The sequence below is a fragment of the Melitaea cinxia genome, chromosome 24 (assembly GCF_905220565.1).
Source record: "Melitaea cinxia chromosome 24, ilMelCinx1.1, whole genome shotgun sequence".
Lineage (NCBI taxonomy): Eukaryota > Metazoa > Arthropoda > Insecta > Lepidoptera > Nymphalidae > Melitaea > Melitaea cinxia.
In genome coordinates this window covers 2068394-2087664 of record NC_059417.1, presented here as the reverse complement: position 1 = coordinate 2087664, position 19271 = coordinate 2068394, and the positions used below count along the sequence as shown (strand labels likewise).

Sequence of the window (19271 nt, the reverse complement as noted above, 5' to 3'; positions counted from 1 at the left end):
ACAAAGGTTTAATTAAGAATTATAGATAAAATGAAATTTTTACAGGACATACATTTCATCGCGATATTTTGTTTTATTTAGTGAGCGCTATGTAAACTTTAAAAGATATATAGCATTTAAAAACAAAATGGCCAATGGTCAATCTTGATCGGATTGGAAAAACCGCCAGATTTATCAAAAAATCGGATTTTGCAATATTTTGTTTAAAAATATAATTATGCTGCCTTATTTAGTGCAAGTACACTGATTCCAATTGCATATTTGGATATAATAGGGTTGTGAATATTAGGATATGTAACTTTTATAGTATTACTAGCTGACCCGGCAATCGTTGTCTTGCCGCTAAACGCTATTAAAAATAGGGGTTGATGGTAGAGGGTTGAAAATTTAGGGTTGTATGTATTTTTTAATGTTGTATCATAAAAAAATAGAAATTAAAAATTTTGTCTAAAAAATAAAAAATAAAAATTTAGGGGTGGACTACCCCTAACATTTAGGGGGATGAAAAATAGATGTTGGCCGATTTTCATAGATACCGGATAAGCACAAAAAATTTCATCAAAATCGGTCAAGCCGTTTCGGAGGAGTATGGCAACGAAAACTGTGACACGAGAATTTTATATATTAGATATTGTTTTTTTTTCCTCGTATACATATATATCAACAAAAATGTGTGTTTTATATGATATCTGTAATGTATGTTTTTATGTGATATTATATTGAACAATATCTTTGACTATTAAATATTTTTTAACGTATTGTTTATATTTATTTAATTCAATATAATGAAATAATAAATATAGTTATAGCAAAATTATATATATATATTATACTAGCGGTGCTCGCGACTTAGTCCGCGTGGGATTATAAATTTTCTGAAGTAAAAGTAGCCTAAGTTACTCTTTGTTACATCAGCTATCTGCCAGTGAAAGTCTCGTTATAATCGGTCCAGCCGTTTTAATATTAACCGGAAAAAACAGGCAGACAGACAGACAGATAGACGGACAAAAATTGTAAAAAAAATTGTTTTATTTGGGTATATGTACCGTGTATAAAATAAGTACATAATTATGCATTTAGTAAAAAGCGGTTATTGTAATATTAAAAACAGACACTCCCATTTTGTCACGTGCGGGGATCGAACCCGCAACCAGCCAGCGCAACAGGTAAAGGTAAGCCAGCAAAGTTTCCACTTATATCTAAAGGTTAGCCAACAGTTGTTTACACTGATGTATATAGCTGGCTTAGCATTAGTGGCTTAATCTATCTATATTATGTCTAGATGTGGTATAAATAACTCTTAAAGTATATACTGCTAGACTTATAGCCGAATACCGTGCGGTGTCGTGGGACACCAAACAGGAACGAAGTTCCTTATTATAAAATAACAATTTCAAGATCTATTCGAGGTATAAAGAAAATAATTATTCGGGTATACATTTTTTAGTATGATTTTTTTATCGATGATAAAAAAAATCCTTAACAAAATTATCTTAACACCTTTATTTTATTTACAATGATTTATAAAAATATATAATAATTATCGAATGATACAATAATAATAGCAAACTGCAATAAAAATAACAGTCATCGCGTAGACTATACATTAGACACTGTATAGCCATCATACATAGACTATACATAAAAATGTTACGCATATTTTTAGTGTTACGGACGCTTTTTACCGGCTAGGGTACCCCTCCGCATCGCCCCATAAGGAACTTTGTTCCAAAAAACTTGGTGTCAATAGGTATGATATTGTACTACAAGTGCCATCTGTGGTTTGTCAACTAGAACTAACTTCCATTCATTGTAAAACTTCAAAAAGAATCGTGGTAGGTACTCAATTTTATTAATGAATTAAGTATATATTTTTTCTTTTATTATCATTTATACAATTCAAAATACACAGCTTAACTAATAATAGGAACAAAAAACCACTAAGGTTTTCAACCTGTGCTACCTTAGTCTACTTATACATAAAACAAGACACATTATTTTTTAAAGTTATCAAGGTTTTTTTGTCTAGTTTATACTGTAAAGTTTACTCAATAGAATCCCTTGGTTCACGTTAATAGAAATAAAATTATGTTATAACACTATACATTTTCTTAATAAATAATTAATTTGCACTGATTTTTACAAACACAATCCTAAAATAATAATAAAAAGTAATTAGTTCTATAGCTGTCATATAATTTGTCTATAATTTTTTTTTGTATAAATGTATTTTTTTAGCCTACAAAGTTTATATATTTTATGGATTAAATAAAACATTAATATATTTAAGTCTTTATACATTGTCGCGCGTTAAAAAAAATGTAGTAAATGTATTATACTATTAAACGAGCAATTCTTGTATATATATATATATATAATCTGGATCTCGGAAACGGCTCCAACGATTTTCATAAAATTTAGTATATAGGGGGTTTCGGGGGAGATAAATCTGTCTAGCTAGGATTCATTTTCAGAAAATGTCGTTTTATTCCTGTTTTTAGGGAGTGAAAAAAATATCGTTAGAATACGAAGGTAAATTTCGTATCTGTCAAGTTAGTTGCAATAGCTCGGTGGGAAATCGGCCGGTCGGGATCAACCGAGAAGATCATGGTTCAAATCCCCATGTCCCTGATCAATTATTTTTTCTTTTTTTTTTTCTAATTGCACTCGTTATTTTTTATTTAAATAGGCAGTTCTTATTTTTTATTATTATGACAGTGAAATCGAAAAATATTATTCATATTTTATCATTATTATTTTTTAATTATTTTTGATTTTTTATTTTTATTTATATTTTTTACTATTGTCGGTAAAAAAAATATTATTCATATTTTATAAATATGCAGTTCGTAAATATGATTTTCAAAAAAACACGATTTGTTGGAGCGCCTATCAGTTTTGAGAAGCAATTACTCTCAATCTTGTAATTGTGTGTGACACGCGTTGGCGCAACGGTTACGCCATGGATTGTACCTGTTGCGCTGGCGGTTGCGGTTTCGATCCCCGCACGTGACAAACATTTGTATTGGCCATACAGGTGTTTGCCGTGGTCTGGGTGTTTGTGCAGTCCTTGTGGGTCTCCCCACCGTGCCTCGGAGAGCACGTTAAGCAGCCGGCCCCGGTTGTTATCATGTACACCTGATAGCTTTTTTATTGTTACTCGCTTAGTAGGAAATATATCCGCCAACCCGCATTGGAGCAGCGTGGTAGATTAAGCTCTGATCCTTCTCCTACATGGGGAAAGAGTCCTATGCCCAGTAGTGGGATATTACAGGCTGAAGCGTTGTAATTGTGTATTTTGTATCAATTTTTAATTTATCGTTATTTATTTAATTTTTATTTTGCGTTCATTAATTATTAATAATTGTGTTTGCAGGCAAACGAAAAAAAAACCGACTTCAATTATATCGACAAGTAATACAACGTATGTATACGAAAAAATAGTCAAGAAATACGCATTATCAAAGGTTACTCCAAAAGTTGTAATCAGATCTCGATGAAATATGACCATATGATAAACATCGGCTTTCGATTAAGTTTAAAATCATCAAAATCAGTGCACCCAGTAGTATGTTAAGTATTATGTAGTTAATGTAAAGTTATGCGGATTTTCGAGAGTTTCCCTCGATTTCTCTAGGACCCCATCATCAGATCCTGGTTTTCTTATCATGCTACCACACCAGGGATATCTCCTTTCCACCAAAAAAAGAATTATCTAAATCTTTTCATAAACGACGAAGTTATCCCCGAACATACTTCAAAATATATATATACTAGCGACCTGCTCCGGCTTCGCACGGATATAAAATATAATTATAGCCTATGTCATTCACTGAAAAATGATTAAAAACGATCCAGTAGTTTTGATTTATTCATTACTGCCCGTGGCCCGCACGCGTTAACTTTAGAGTAAAAGCCGGCCGGAACTGCCGCAAACGTTACGTATCGCAATTTCTCAATCTATAATATCTTCAAAAATATTCATTTAAATCATATGCTGTAAAGGGCCATATAGATCTATATTAAATTAACAATGTATTTTAGGTATTTAATTAGATAAGGATTAATGCTGTATTGGTTAAAATCGCTTTGAAAATTAGCCATTATTTGTCGTAAAAAGTATTTGACAAAAAAAATGTTATTGTGGGATATCCATAAGAGATAGACATATACCATAGCGGAGCTTTCTGTAGAACTTTTCAATGTGGATAATACTTAGTACATTATTTTGATAAATCTCATAGGGTTCAGGCTGCGTTTGCAATGTAAGCGGAAAAAATGTAATTATTTACGACATCACATTAGAAACCTCAAAAATAACAGTATTTTTCCATTATTTAATGGATTTTATTATACATATAAACCTTCCTCTTGAATCCCTCTATCTATTAAAAAAAACACATCAAAATCTGTTGCGTGGTTTTAAAGATTTAAGCATACATAGGGACATAGGGACAGAGAAAGCGACTTTGTTTTATACTATGTAGTGATATATATATATATATATATATATATATAATATATATATATATATATATATATATATATATATATATATAGCACCTTCGGTGCAACAAAGTCAAAACAGCTCATTTCTTAATTTTACAGGAGAGGACATTTTTTCGCTTTTACGTCCTCATTTCTGGATTACTATTTATAGTAGGTTTGAAATCTTTATAAAATTAATAATTTACTTTCTTTGCTATAGTTTAAAAATCTTATATTAAATTATCAAAAAGTCCTAATAAAAGACATAACAAAAAAAGTGTCCTGAATTGTGACTTTGTTGCACCGAAGGTGGGATATATATATATTGAGTTTCCTTCAGCCGAATTGAGTAACCTCCTCTTTTTTTGAAGTCGGTTAAAAAAGGACTTCATCCAAACCGGCAGCGAATCATTTTAACTCTCTCTTCTACTACTAATCCTTCACGATTTACTAAAAATACCGAGCTGGGCTCGGTCACCCAGGTACTGTAAATTAAAAGAGCATTGAATAAGAGAATATTAATTCTTTCTTAACGCGACGAACTAAATCACAAAAAGGTAAATATATATATATAAAAAAGGTTAGCGATCAGATTGGATTGGAAAACAAAATTAAATTAGACTAATGTAGAAAGTAATTTAATACAAGGAACACACAATTTTAAGCTTAATACAAATTTGAATGAACAAACAACTTTATCTTCCTTTTATGGATTAAACGAACGAGTTTAACACAACCCGAAATTATCTTAAATCTACACTATGGACCGAAATACATTTTTGATTAATCTAATATTAATTTAAACTACACTGAGGGTTCGGATTGTTTCTGCCACGTGGGTGGAGGTTAACTGAGGTCACTTATCATAGCGGGTCTCCGTGACACGTGGCTCGCAGAAACTCCCAGGATGATCACCCGCCAGTCTCTCGAGTTCAGTTGTCCAAACTCCACGACTCCATCTCCATCACGAGGTCAGCCGGGCTTAAAAAAATTTTGCTCGGTTAAAGGGAAGAATCCCGATGCTGATCCGAAGAGGTTGAGCAGTTCTTTATCGTAGATGTTGGGGTCCTAGCAGCCAACCACAAAATCCTGCTACGTGGTATCACCGGCAACAACGGCACCGAACGTGTCCTCAATGCCAAGGACCCTGGAAGGTCACACCAGAAAGTGAGCCCTTCCGTAGTCAACCCCCAACGTCTCTGGGTTGAAACGGAAATGACCCATAAGGACAAGCACATCCTAACATTTTACAATAATTTAATAAAACAATAAACTTTAGAGCAAATAAAATTAATTAAACACAATCTACACACATATTTGCAATTAAAACAAAATTAAGTTAGTAATTAAAATTAAATAAAAGTATTTAATATTACAACAACTCACCCAACAAAATCGCAACTTGAACCTGATCGAGGCTGAAGACCAAGGAAAAAGAAGGACCCGCACAGCGCTAGCGCTTATATAGCGCCGAGCCTAATCTACAACGCGAACCCCACCAATGACTGCTTACGCAGCCCTACGTCACACGAAACACGCTAATAGCGAAATGCCTAGCGATGAGAATAATAATTCGACGAAATGATATAATTGTTAAGAGAATGAACGAAGAATAAAAATATACGTTACAACATAATTGTAATAATTGGCACGCACGCACGCCACGTTGGCAAGTAATGCATCATCTAAACGTAAAATAGGGACAGCAAAAAAAATCTTCCATTCTTCATAAAATAAGTGTTTGACAAACAAAAATAATAAAATTATCCGCCAATCGTTCTTCAAATGTTTAGGATGAAGATGGCAACGGGCTTGCGGTACTTCTAGTATTGAAGGTGTCCATAGTCTGTACTATCTGCTTACCATCAAGCGGACCGTACGCTTATTGCTGCCCTTGCAATATAGAAAGCAATTTAAAATTGCTAATATATTATGGTAAATAAAAAAAATTGTGTGTACTTATGTACGCACGTAAGAATTTATACTTCATTGGTTAGCCAACTTCGCGTTACTCACTTTTTCGTTAACTAGCTAATTTCAGGGTGTTGGTTTTTGATGTGACCTTGTGCGCGCGCGTCGGATGCATGCATGGATGTATACACGGTACCTATACCAAAATAACATTTTTTACAATTTTTGTCTGTCTGTCAGTCTGTCTGTCTGTCTGTTTGTCTGTCTGTTTGTTCCGGTTAATCTCTGAAACAACTGGATTTTGACGGGATTTTCACTGGCAGATAGCTGATGTACTCGTAATAAGGAGTAACATAGGCTACTTTTATTTTAGAAATATATTTATTTTATAACTCTGAGAACTGAACAATAACTTTTCGTTAAATTCCACGCGGGCGAAGTCGCGGGTACAGCTAGTATATACACACAACATCATACACATAAACACAAACATCTAGATAGTCTAAACTACAACAAGCAACTGGATGGCACACAAAAATTCGTTTTGTCGCGCAACAGTCCGTCGTTTGACAGCTTGCAAATGCCGTCATAATTGAATTCGAACAAAGTAATTTAATATTTGTAGAATACTTACTTGCTGACTCTATCGTCTGCGACTTATTTTAATAAATGTAAAACATCGTTACTTATCAGATTTGTTTGAAATGAGATATCATTTATAATATGCGGTAGTTGACAAGATATTTTTTAAAATAAACCTTAATCAGTTATTGATATAAGAGCTATAATTACTTAGAAAAACGAGTTTTTTCTTACGAGAAATATTAGCAGTTAGTCAGGTATGTCATTTTATAAATATTCACTTAAAACAATTTGTAGGTATGTATGTATGTTTATGTTACGAAAAACAGAACATACTTATATTAGTAACAGCAATGTTTAATTGACACGAATAATTGGAACTCACAGTACTCCTCTCAATCTATCGAAAATTCTTACTACCATCGTGTACTTAACATTCAGTTTATTGGGAAGAATTCTCTTTGGTGTCCCTCAGTGATGTTAAATGTTACTAGACTACACTGTATTTAGTCTTTGAAACCCAGTCATTTAATTGGGAAGCCTGTTCTTGCATGCTGTTGCAAGCATCAGTCGATTTATGAGAACATAGATGCGAGACCACAGGTAAAATATTAATTTCAGAATAATTGAATAATGATCGCTTCATTTTCAATACAGCAAAGACAAATTACACAATCTTTATACTCAGTTATTGGATTAAAAATATATATATTGGATTTAAAATACATGCAATGACTTAACTATATTCTATTCCGTTATCTATTCCGTTAATAAGTACTTACACTCGAGGTGAGTATTTGTATTGTTACATATATCATATTGCTCTGATGTAAATGAATCTTTTTGAGAATAAGCTTTTTTAACCTTTATATACACCATTGTAATATGGTGCTTCAAAAGTTTTCGACGCGTACCAACAACACAATTATTAATATTTATAACAATAAGTTTGAAAATATTACCATACACCAATATTACAGAAAGTAGTAGGACAGGACAGTAGGACACAGTAGAAATATCCTTGTTAAAATTTGGAGTGGCTCGAACGGGAAGCTTCTTTATCATACAGGTGACCACCGCAAAATAAGACTGCTCTTAAGAAATTCTGAGTTTGTGTGGTCAGTTAGGCAGCAGAGAAAAATTGGGGATAACGTCAGCAACGAGCTTGGGCTTACAGTTGTCCAAATGCTACGGTTTAAAATAAAAACTATAATAAAATAGTCCTTAATTACTGTGTCACAATGTTTAGAAATAATTGGATTTTCCACATTATTTAACTACAATGCTAAGAATTGAATATACCTGTTTCTATTTTATATTATTTATTATCGACAATCGGTTCTAAACAACAGCTTGTCCTTCGACATAGAACTTCTCGAAGGTTTTCCACGTTGATCTATCTCTCGCTGTTCTCATTTATACTGGACTTCCACTTTCTTTAATTCATCTTCTCAATGTTTCGTTTGTCACCCTTTGCTTCTTTTTCCACTCCTGGGATATCACACTGTTATTATTTTTTGTTTATTTCTCATTTGTCTCTCTAAATATAATTATGTCCCGTCCATCTCCATTATAAAGTCTTGCATGTATTTTTTGCCTCTTTAGGAATATTTTTTAATTCTTCTAACGCTATTTCATCCCTTCTTTTTAATCCAATAACTCTTCTCTCTATTCCGTTTGGCATCCGTTTACTTTGTTCATTAATTGTCTGTTAATGCCTATGTTTGGCAACAATTTGTTACTCTTATTTTCTCTTTGAGTGGCATGTCTTTATTTTTCATATTTTCACTAAGGGATCTTTTCCATGTGAGATCAATCCTAATAGATTCCTAATAGAAATAGATTCCTTATGCATAGTAACCGTTGCGATACAAGCTGTGCTAGATATACGTACTCTTTTACGTATTGTATTTCCTGTAAGGTACGGTATAAAACGTGACAAATATGTAACTTGATTCTAATTAAGCTCAGTTCAATAACCAAATATAAATTAATATAATAAGTTTCACAAAATATATTTTTACAGTGGGGCTACGGCACCAAAGAATATAGCCACCCCCTCTCTTCCCGTGGGTGTCGTAAGAGGCGACTAAGGGATAAAACAATTCCACTACCACCTTGGAACTTAAAAAACCGACCGGTGGCGGGATAACCATTCAATTGCTGGCTCTAAAATACACAGGCCGAAGACGGGTAGCAGCGTATTTGGTGCGACAAAGCCAGCCCTGCTGACCAATCCGCCTGCCCAGACTATGGGCAAAACACATGAATTCACGTTATTTTTGCCGTAAACTTCTGGAGGCCTATATCCAGCAGTGGACTGTATAGGCTGTAATGATGATGATGCTGATGAATATTTTTTAAAGTATTTTTCATATTTATTTTTCAAATACTTAACATATTATCTGATTTCATACAGTCAGTGAACAGAACTATCAGTTACAACGTATAACATTATTACAATCTTATTCAAACTTGAGAGATAGGCAATATGAACAAATTCTATAATAAAGTTTTGTTTGCTTATTACACACTGCGTCTGATAATCCTTTATACAAATATTTCATAGTATAATAGAATATAGTTTAAATATATCTATAGAAAATACACAAGTATATAAAAGAAAGTAATAGAGGGTAGCCGTATTATAGGTACCTTGAGGCTCAAATCATATATTCTCTACATCTTTATTAACATAGACTACTATTAAAATTATCCTGGAAGTCGTATTAAATGGATCTTGTACCGAGAAGAATCTAAATTACATTTTTTATATTTAAAGTCAAATCCACAACTGAATGTGTTTAGACGTTTTAACCCACCACTAAACCAAAGCAGTTAATGAATGGAATTTTAGAATCTGTTATAAATATAAAAAAAAAAACTTAACTAAACTAGTTAACTAACTACCTTAAATATCCTAATAGCTGAACCCTTTCCTTATACAAGCTTATAATTGCAACCGTAGTACTCGTACATAATATAGTTCAAGAAGAAGTCAGGTTGAAAAAGCTAAATTATTTTGTACAAAGCCTAAGTGATCTTATTTTATCTAATCCAAAACAATAAAATACAGTTTTATATGTTGTTAATATAATAGTATACATAACCTCAACGATAAGAGTTGGAGAATTTCATTCATTCTAGTGACATTATCGTTCTGCTAAAGATCTCATCGAAAAAATGGAGAGTGAAAAATTAAAAAAGTCAGCATTGTGTTTGCAATTTCTTGCGGCTTTAATAAGTTAGTATTTTTATTTGAATGTATTTTATTTGTCACTAGCTGTACCCGCGACTTCGCCTGCGTGGAATTAAAAAAAAGTTATTGTTCGTTTCACAGAAATATAAACAAATAGATTTCTAAAATCAAATTAGCCTAAGCTACTCCTTATTACATCAGATATCTGCCAGTGAAAGTCCCGTCAAAACTAACCCAGCCATTTCAGAGATTACCCGGAACAAACAGACAGACAGACAGACAGACAGATAAATTATACAGACAGACAGATAATTTTGGAATATGTACGGTGTACAAACAGACAGTCTAATTTAGTTTATTTGTATAGATTAATTTAATATTCTTGACATTTTTAGATTGTGATTTTTTATTGTTTTTAAAATTGTAAAAAGTTACAATATTTATGATAATTTTCGTGCTGAGACATGTATATTTTTTCAAAACATGATTTGGGTTTTTTTAAACGTATTATGTTAAAGTGTAATTGAAATTTTTAGTGCCATGTACATGACAATGTATGTACCATGACAAAATATTAATTGACGTACTGAGTTCCAAATGATAGTTTTAAATAAAGTCTACATAAAACAAATATTTTTTTCAGTTTCAAATCTGATATGTCTCACTGGATTCACATTTGCTTGGCCATCTTACACATATGCAATTCTAAAGTCAAATGAGACTGTTTTGGAGTCGCCTATGACTATTGGTGAATTGTCTACAGTGGGTAGTTTGCCAAATATTGGAGCGTTGTTGGCGACACCTTTTTGTGGCTATGCTCTCGACCAGTTCGGAAGGAAATACGCAGCTATGTTATTCGGCTTGCCTTACGTGGTAAATGATGATTAATTGAAAGACATAACTATGTATGTCCGGTGCTTTATGTTATGTATTATTTATTTTTACGTACTTTATAATATATTTTTTAAAAGGTTTGATAGATTTTTAAAACAATATAATCAACAAATTTAAATGTAAAACTTCTTTTGTTTCTGTGTTGACGTCGTCAAGTCTTCACTTCGAAGATTCCGCAATACTTGAAGACAAAAGTCTTCGAGTAATGCGTTCTGCGTGTGTTAACATACGGACGAGACCTTGACGTGGACAATGACAAAGGGACTGGTCCACAACCTTAAAGTCGCTCAACGTGCAATGGAATGGGCTATGCTTGAGGTCTCTCTCAAAGATAGGATTAGAAATGAGACTATCCACGAGAGAACGAAGGTAACCGACATACCACAGAATTAGCAAGTTGAAGTGGCAGTGGGCTGGCGTTCTGTGCCGCAGGACCGATGGTCGTTGGAGCAGACAGGTTCTGTAGTGGAGACCGCGTCTTGGTAAACGTAGTGTGGGACGTCCTCCGGCCCGTTGGACCGACGATCTACGTAAGATTGCCAGTGTAGGCTGGATGAGGATTTCGGAAGACTGGGATGTTTGGCGCGAACTTGGGGAGGCCTATGTCCAGTAGTGGACTGCAATAGGCTGAACTGACTGACAAATATTTGGTTTATTATTGCAGTCAGAGTCAGAAGAATTTTGATTTTCAAACATAAAATTGAAAATTGACTGACTGAAATGTAAAAATGTTTTTGTTGTTTTATGCTATGTGTGTACCAAACACAGTTGTTTTATGCTATATGTGATTGGTACACATATAGCATAAAACATTGCATACAGTGAAGGAAATTATTTCTTTGTAAATATTCCGAAACCTATTTATCATTTAAAGAACATTATTTCTCATTAAAAATTACAGAATTCACTTACAAAGTCTATGTAGTTGAAATCTTTATGATTTCCCACACGAAAACATACATAACTGGACTATAAAATTTAAAAAAAAGTAAATTTTACTCCTGTAAAGTATATGTAACATGCTGTGGTTGCATATTGCGATAGTAATAGTTTCAGCTTCGTAAGTTGTATGTGCAAAATTTGTTCATTTTGAGCCATGCATAGTTCCATCCGTGCCATAAGTTTTGCTTTCATCTGTCATTTCTTTGTATTAGAAAAACTATTATTAGTATCCAAAATTATTCTGTTTTACCTATAATTCCTAGTCCTAGTCCATTAACTGTAATATGATTTAATTTAGTAAAACTTTCAGGTCGCATGGGGAATCATCGCAGTGACCAAGTCTGTGTACTTAGTTATTTTTGCTGTTGGAATAGCTGGTCTCGGTGCTGGTGGACAAGTGGTAACTTCTGTGTACATTGCGGAAATGTGTCACGATTCTATCAGAGGTGGCCTGATATCGAGCACTGTATATGTATTTTTCATAGGACTCTTAATTTCATACTCCTTAGGCGGCTACCTCTCCTACCATCATGTAGTGTACGTGCATTTAGCACAATCGATTCTGTACATAGTACTTCTTGCATTCTTAAAGGAGTCACCAGTTTTTCTAATGAAACGTGGCAAAGAAAAGGTAAATAACTTCTTATTTTTTTTAAAGACAAATAATCCTTTGTATGTACTTTTTTTTGTTTCTCTATATTATTTTTGAAAAAATAAAACCTTTCCTCATTTCTGGACAAAGATTCCTATATACCCGTTTAAGTTTATGTTTACCTCCCGGTACGCATAAAAGTGAGATTTGAGCGTTAATTCACCAAAGTCCAAAGTGAATGAAAAATGTTAGTCCACCAAAATCTCATAAAACAAATAACTTCTAAAGTAAGAGTTGTCAGAGTTCTCTACCTAGTTTCGAATCCACGACTATCAACTATCTGATATTCGTGTCGGTATATGTCTTCTATTTTTATTCCATTATCTTGGTTCAGCTTTGTTATTATAGCAATAAAATTATATATTTATAATTTTATCAAGTCATTGGACTAAAAGAATATGTAAATATAATTAAAAAGAATTACTACAGTGCAATGGAATTTAGAAAACAAAGATGTTTTCAAAGACGTAAATACTCTTAACAAAGATTGAATGTAGTCTTTTATTTAAATAACCCGATATACTCAGTTTATTAGTTTGAATGTCTAATCTCAGAATCTCCTGGAAAACATTGCTTTGTTGGAAATTCTGTCTGTCGTTGAAGGTAGTAAAAATATCAAAAATAGACTAAACGTTATAAAATACGAAACGCGAGTGCGTAATTCATCTAGTTCTTCATATGAAGTCTGATAATCCAGTATATCTTTTTTTTAATGTTTTGTGTTTTAATAATGTTTTTTTATGTAATCATATTATTTCAGGAAGCAGTAGAAGCAATTTCCTTCTATCATAGAATTGAGATTGATTCTAAAGAAATGGAAGTTGAGATTAGAAAATTAAAACTTCAATTGGATCCAAAAATTATTAAGATGTTGGAATCGGGTGGTGAAGGTTAGTACAATTCTAACGAGTTTATTATCCTCCGAAACTTTTCCAACATTTGAATTTCTAAGCGGATATGTGTACAGTTTTAATATAGATATTTGCGCAAGCAGAAATATGTTTTTTTTAAATTTATTATCGTTTATACAATAAGTCTGTATCGTAAGAGGCGACTAAGGGATAACACAGTTCCACTACCACTTTGGAACTTAAAAATCCAACTGATGGCGGGATAACCATCCACCTGCTGACTTTCAAATACACAGGCCGAAGCGCCGTCTTACCTCGTCCCGCGTAGTGACTATGAAATACATGAGATCGCGCCATTTTTGTCGCGAACTTGGGGGGGCTTATGTCCAGCAGTGGACTGCAATAAGCTGAAGTGATACAAATTAAAAAAAATAAAATAACAAAATAAGTCTTCAATATATAGTTTACTAGGTTATTAACGTTCGTTGAACATTTGAATACGCATTCTGCCCAATTTCAAAACAGAGTAAGGGACAATTTTTTTACTATATATGTTTACATGACTCCAATGGGACGAAAAATGCAAAAAATATCGATTTCGATACTCTTCCGTTTATATAAATATAAATAAAGATATAATTATCACGCTCTAATATAAGCTATCTAGTAATGCATACAGCGCACATTCGACAATCGCTCTGGTGCAGTGGAGCGTGTAGTCGCCTAGCACAGTGACGGCTTACGGTTTCAATTCTCGCTCGGGATAGATATTTGTTTTTGTGGACTGTGACCCCGGCGAAATTCGTATTGTTGGTTGCTTATTAGTTGACAATCTCGAAGTAACTAAAGAACTGGGTATTAACAATCCGCTCCAGCGCCGTAGAAAGCAAGGAGATAATAGCAATTGGCCAGTAATTGGATGGATCTGTGCTGTCATCATGTGCATGGCATGTTTTTTTTTATTTCACTAGGTCGGCAAGCAAGCGTACGGCTCACCTGATGGTAAGCGATTACCGTAGCTTATAGACACCTGAAACACCAGAAGCATCGCAAGCGCTTTGCCGACCCAATCTCCAATCCCCCCAGGAGCTCTGGTCACCTTACTCACCAAGAGGAACACAATACTGCTTGAAAACAGTATTATTTTGCTGTGATCTTCTGTAAGGTCGAGGTACTACCCCAGTCGGGCTTCTCCATATTTTGAGCAGGGAATTCCTGTTGTGCCCTACCTCAGTTCAGCATGTTCGGATCTAAGACCAACATGCCCGACGATTCGGCTACTTTACAGCAACCAAGGTCATGGCAGGACTACTTATTTCTTTTACGAATAGTCTCATCCTCTGATCATGTTTGTTCGAGAAAATTAATGAGTTTATATTTAATTACAAGATATTAGTATTTATATGTGGCACATAAAATAAATTACTTTAATGATTTTTTAGATGCATCAGCTGAAGAACTGTTAGAAAAGTCTCCAAGCACCATCGAGAAAGAGGAAGAACATGTGTCAGTCTGGCAATTCCTAAGTAGGAATCTTATTATCCTTATATTATATAAAATCGTTGCGTCATTCACTCATCACGAAATATTGAAAATCACTTGACATATATAAATAAAATTTGGCAGGGAGGTAGTTTATATCGGACTTTGCGAAGGCGCCGGATTAAAGATGTCTAAAGGCTTTCACAAGTTTGCCTATAGCATAATAATTGAATATAATTGTATCGAATAATTTACTATTATTACTTAGTATATAAAAGATTATTTACAACAAACACTGTGGTGTAGTGGTGCGCGTTGTCGACTAAAACACCGATTGTTTGCGGGTTCGATTCCCGCTCGGAATGGATATTTGTATTTGTACAAATACATATTTCTTTCCAGTTTGGGTGTCCTTGTAGATATTCCTACCGTGCCTCGGAGAGCACATTGAGCTGTCAGTCCCGGTACTATTATAAATACTTGACAGCGATAGTTACTTATGGTAGAGAATATATTCTCCAACCCCCAATGCAGCAGCGTGTTGGGTTAAGGTTCAATCCTTCTCTCACATGGAAAAAGTGTGATTGAAAATATGATGTAGTTTAACTTACCGTCCTCGGTTCGGTTAATAGCTCACTAGTATGTTTGTATGCATTTTAATAACATTTACCTAGAATCGGAACCATTCACATTAATTTCAGAACGTTCCGAATCATCAAGGAAAGCACTAACAACAGTGCTCATTCTGATGTCATTATCAATCCTGATGGGATCCATTGTACTTCAAGTTTATGCTGAACCTCTATTTAAAGAAGCCGTCCCCACCATGGATTCAAATACATGTTCGATTATATTAGCTCTGGTTTACTTGGTCGCATGTGTGATTGGCGCTATCTTGGTGGACAAGTTAGGTAGAAAGGTATGTTTGAATAGGTAAAAACCTATGAACTAAAGTGAAGTAGTCAGTTTTTTGAGGTAGCAGGAAGTGTTCGTTCTTCTCAAAATTTGAAGATGCCCAATTGAGAAAGTACCTCAACCTTGCAGAAGGTTACAGCCAAATAATACTATTATGTTGTGTTTCTGTGGTGAGTAAGGTGACTAGAACCCCTGGGGAGGGTTGGTGATAGAGTCTTGTAATGTTGGAGACGTTCACAAGCTACGGTAACCACTTACCGTTACCTGGGCTGTATGCTGAATTGCTACACTTAAAGTATAAATAAACAAAAAGTCTCGCTGCTGGAATAAGACTGTTTGTGTTAGTATGTTAGGGTGGTATGTTACAATACAAAATTAATAGTTACATTTAAAAATATAATTTTGTTGTAAGTATTTTATTTCACCGTTAAATGTCACCATAAGATGATTACGAATCTACAGTATAATAAATTGTGGATAGTTTCCGTAACCATAATTGAAACTCTAGACTCATTGGGTTGGTTTGTTAAAATTAGCGATTTTTAATATGTATGCTATAATTTATACAACATTATTCTTTTTCAGTCACTAATGACAGTAACATGTGCCATATGTGGTGTAATGACAGCGCTGTTGGGCTCTCAACTGCATTTACATTATGCACCACATTGGTTTACCGCATTTCTACTGTATGGATTTAGCTTTGCGTTCAATGTAGGCAGCGGGGTCGTACCGTATGTGGTCACTGCTGAAGTATTCTTACCCGAGGTAAGAAATATGGATAATAATATTATCTTACACTCAAATCTCCCCATTCCATTTCCATCATTTCCATTTCAACACACAGTCAAATTTTGATCAAATTCTAATCGTTATTGTTATTAAAAAATAGTCTATCACCACATACAATAAGTTATTTACTTATCTTGTTAATTTGTCGCTTAATACTTTAAGGCATCGTTATAAGTTGCTTAAAAAGTACTAAGGGCTTTTGAAACTAAGGCATTAAAGTAAAGTAGTTATAAAGTTGAATGAGAAAATTATGCCGGGAATTTAGAACATACATAATAAGCTTAAGACCCAGAATATAAAAGATATGTGTATGGTTTTTATAGTTACTTGTAACGAGTGGGATCGAACTTATGACTGTTAGTGGAAAATTTCGTTGCTGTGACTATTACTCTCAATTTCGGTTAGATCAATTCTGAAATCACCAAAAGTAAAATTTGTTGTTCAATTTTGTGTCGCTTGTAAATGTGCAAAAGTATCAAAAAATTATAAAAATTATGCCTCAAATAAAGTTTTCCATTTTAAAGTACATACATATATATGTAAAATGTGTATGACATTGTGGATATTTAAAAAATTTTGATCATAAAAATTGGGAAGAATAATTTAAATGAATTAAGGTTTTCTAATGTTGTCCTTCTTAAACTTATAAAGTTTTTTTTTATGTAGTGTAATATTATTAAAAATGAATCTGCGTTATAGGTCCGAGGACTTGGCAACAGTTGCGTACTGGGTTTTACGTGGATATCAAACTTCGTCATACTCATCATCTTCACACCCCTGGTCGAGGCCGTCGGACTCGGAATGTCCTTCTACTTCTTTTCCGTGATATGTTTCTTAACAGCTGTCTATAGTCACTTCTATTTGCCGGAAACTAAGGGTCTATCGGTTGATGCAATCCAGAAGCTGTTTCTGAAAGAAAAGAGGACGAACTAAATTAAAGTAATAGGCTAATTTAAGAAGGGTAAATAAAAATTTTTTTTATTCAAGACTCATTGCTTTGCAATGTTTTGTTTCAATCAAAGAGCATTGATACACTTTAACAGGTATAATTTAAAATACCATGACTAATGCTTCTGATATAATGGATTAAAACAACAGCCAGATTTTGGAACAGTCGATTTCCGTGCGAGTGATTTACCACAAAAAATTAAATAGTTTAATTTCTGTCTCTTGCCACTTTGGTACACAAATTTTGTAAAATATATATATAATATATTTGGTCTTATTTAATAGGCATAGTACCTGGATGACGAAGCTTAGCTCGGTATTTTTAATAAATCGTGTTTTTTGGAAATCATATTTAAATACGAATTAGATATTTATAAAATATGAATAATATTTTTCGATTTCACCGATGATAATAAAAAATATAAATAAATACAAAAAATAAAAATAAAAATAAATAATAATCGACCCGGAGACACGGAAATTTAAACTGTGGTCTTTTCCGTCAGTTCCGACCAGTTAATTTACCACCAGAGCTATTACAACTATATTTAACTTCGTATTCTAACGATATTGTAGCCAATTTTTCATTGCCTAAAAACAGGCATAAAACAACTTTTTCTAAAAATGAATCCTAGCTATGTCGATTTATCGCCCCCAAAACCTCCTATAGCCTAAATTTCATGTAAAATGTCGGAGCCGTTTCCGAGATTCGGATTATATATACAAGTCGTTTATTTGGTAGTGATAGTTCTTCAGCTAAAGTGCCGCTAATTTTAAGATAAAAAGTAAAAAAAGCTTTCAAATAATATTTGAATATAGTAATATTCTTTTTTAACCGACTTCAAAAAAGGAGGAGGTCACTCAATTTGACCATATATATATATAATTTTTTTTAATGTATGTTCGGGGATAATTTCATTGTTTATAAACAGATTTTGATAATTCTTTTTTTTGTTGGAAAGAAGATATCCCTAGTTTGGTATCATGATAAGGAAACCAGGATCTGATGATGGGATCCCAGAGAAATCGAGGGAAACTCTCGAAAATCTGCAATGACTTTTTACTGGGTGTACCGATTTTGATGATTTTTAATTAAATCGAAAACTATGTAAACAACTTGTATACCTTTAATCATAATAATTATACGAGTATCTATTGAGAACATGGATAATAAATTATGAGAGAAGTTATTTGACTATTCAGACAAGTTATTTTGCTAACTGCTAGCTGAATTTCATGGTACTAATATACAACTCGTAAGATCGCAATCTTGTGTAGTATCTAATGTTTAAGCCTAAAAGTTGAATATAGCTAAGCTAAATAAAATTAAAAGATACTGTAATAAATTACCTATGGCTTTTTATATCCACATATGAGACATACGCACAATCACTCTGGTGTTTTGGTGCGAGTAGTCGCCTAAAACATCGACGGTTTGCGGGTTCGATTCTCGCTCGGGATGGATATTTGTATTTGTACAAATATTTCTTTCCAGTTAGGATGTTTGTGCTTGTGGGTCTCCGCACCGTGCTTCGGAGAACACGTCAAGTCGCGCGTCGGTCTCGGTTGTTATTATAAATACCTCATAGCGATCGTTAGTCATAGTAGGGAAAAT

At 33.5% G+C, this 19271-nt stretch overlaps 1 protein-coding gene across 1 annotated transcript; it reads left to right on the top strand.

Moving 5' to 3' along the window:
- The first annotated feature begins 10164 nt into the window (after positions 1-10164).
- On the top strand, positions 10165-17694 carry LOC123665760 (facilitated trehalose transporter Tret1-like). Its single transcript, XM_045600021.1, has 8 exons — positions 10165-10225; positions 10824-11053; positions 12327-12647; positions 13429-13558; positions 14962-15045; positions 15703-15920; positions 16502-16684; positions 17408-17694. The coding sequence occupies exons 1-8, from the start codon at positions 10165-10167 to the stop codon at positions 17639-17641; spliced, it is 1461 nt and encodes a 486-aa protein (XP_045455977.1). The 3' UTR covers positions 17642-17694.
- The last annotated feature ends 1577 nt before the right edge of the window (positions 17695-19271 follow it).

Excerpts from the sequence above, each read along its gene's own strand:
- LOC123665760 (XM_045600021.1), top strand. The coding sequence starts at position 10,165 with ATGGAGAGTGAAAAATTAAAAAAGTCAGCATTGTGTTTGCAATTTCTT. Across the intron at positions 11,054-12,326 it reads TATTCGGCTTGCCTTACGTG|GTCGCATGGGGAATCATCGC; the intron begins GTAAATGATGAT and ends TAAAACTTTCAG. Across the intron at positions 12,648-13,428 it reads TGAAACGTGGCAAAGAAAAG|GAAGCAGTAGAAGCAATTTC; the intron begins GTAAATAACTTC and ends ATATTATTTCAG.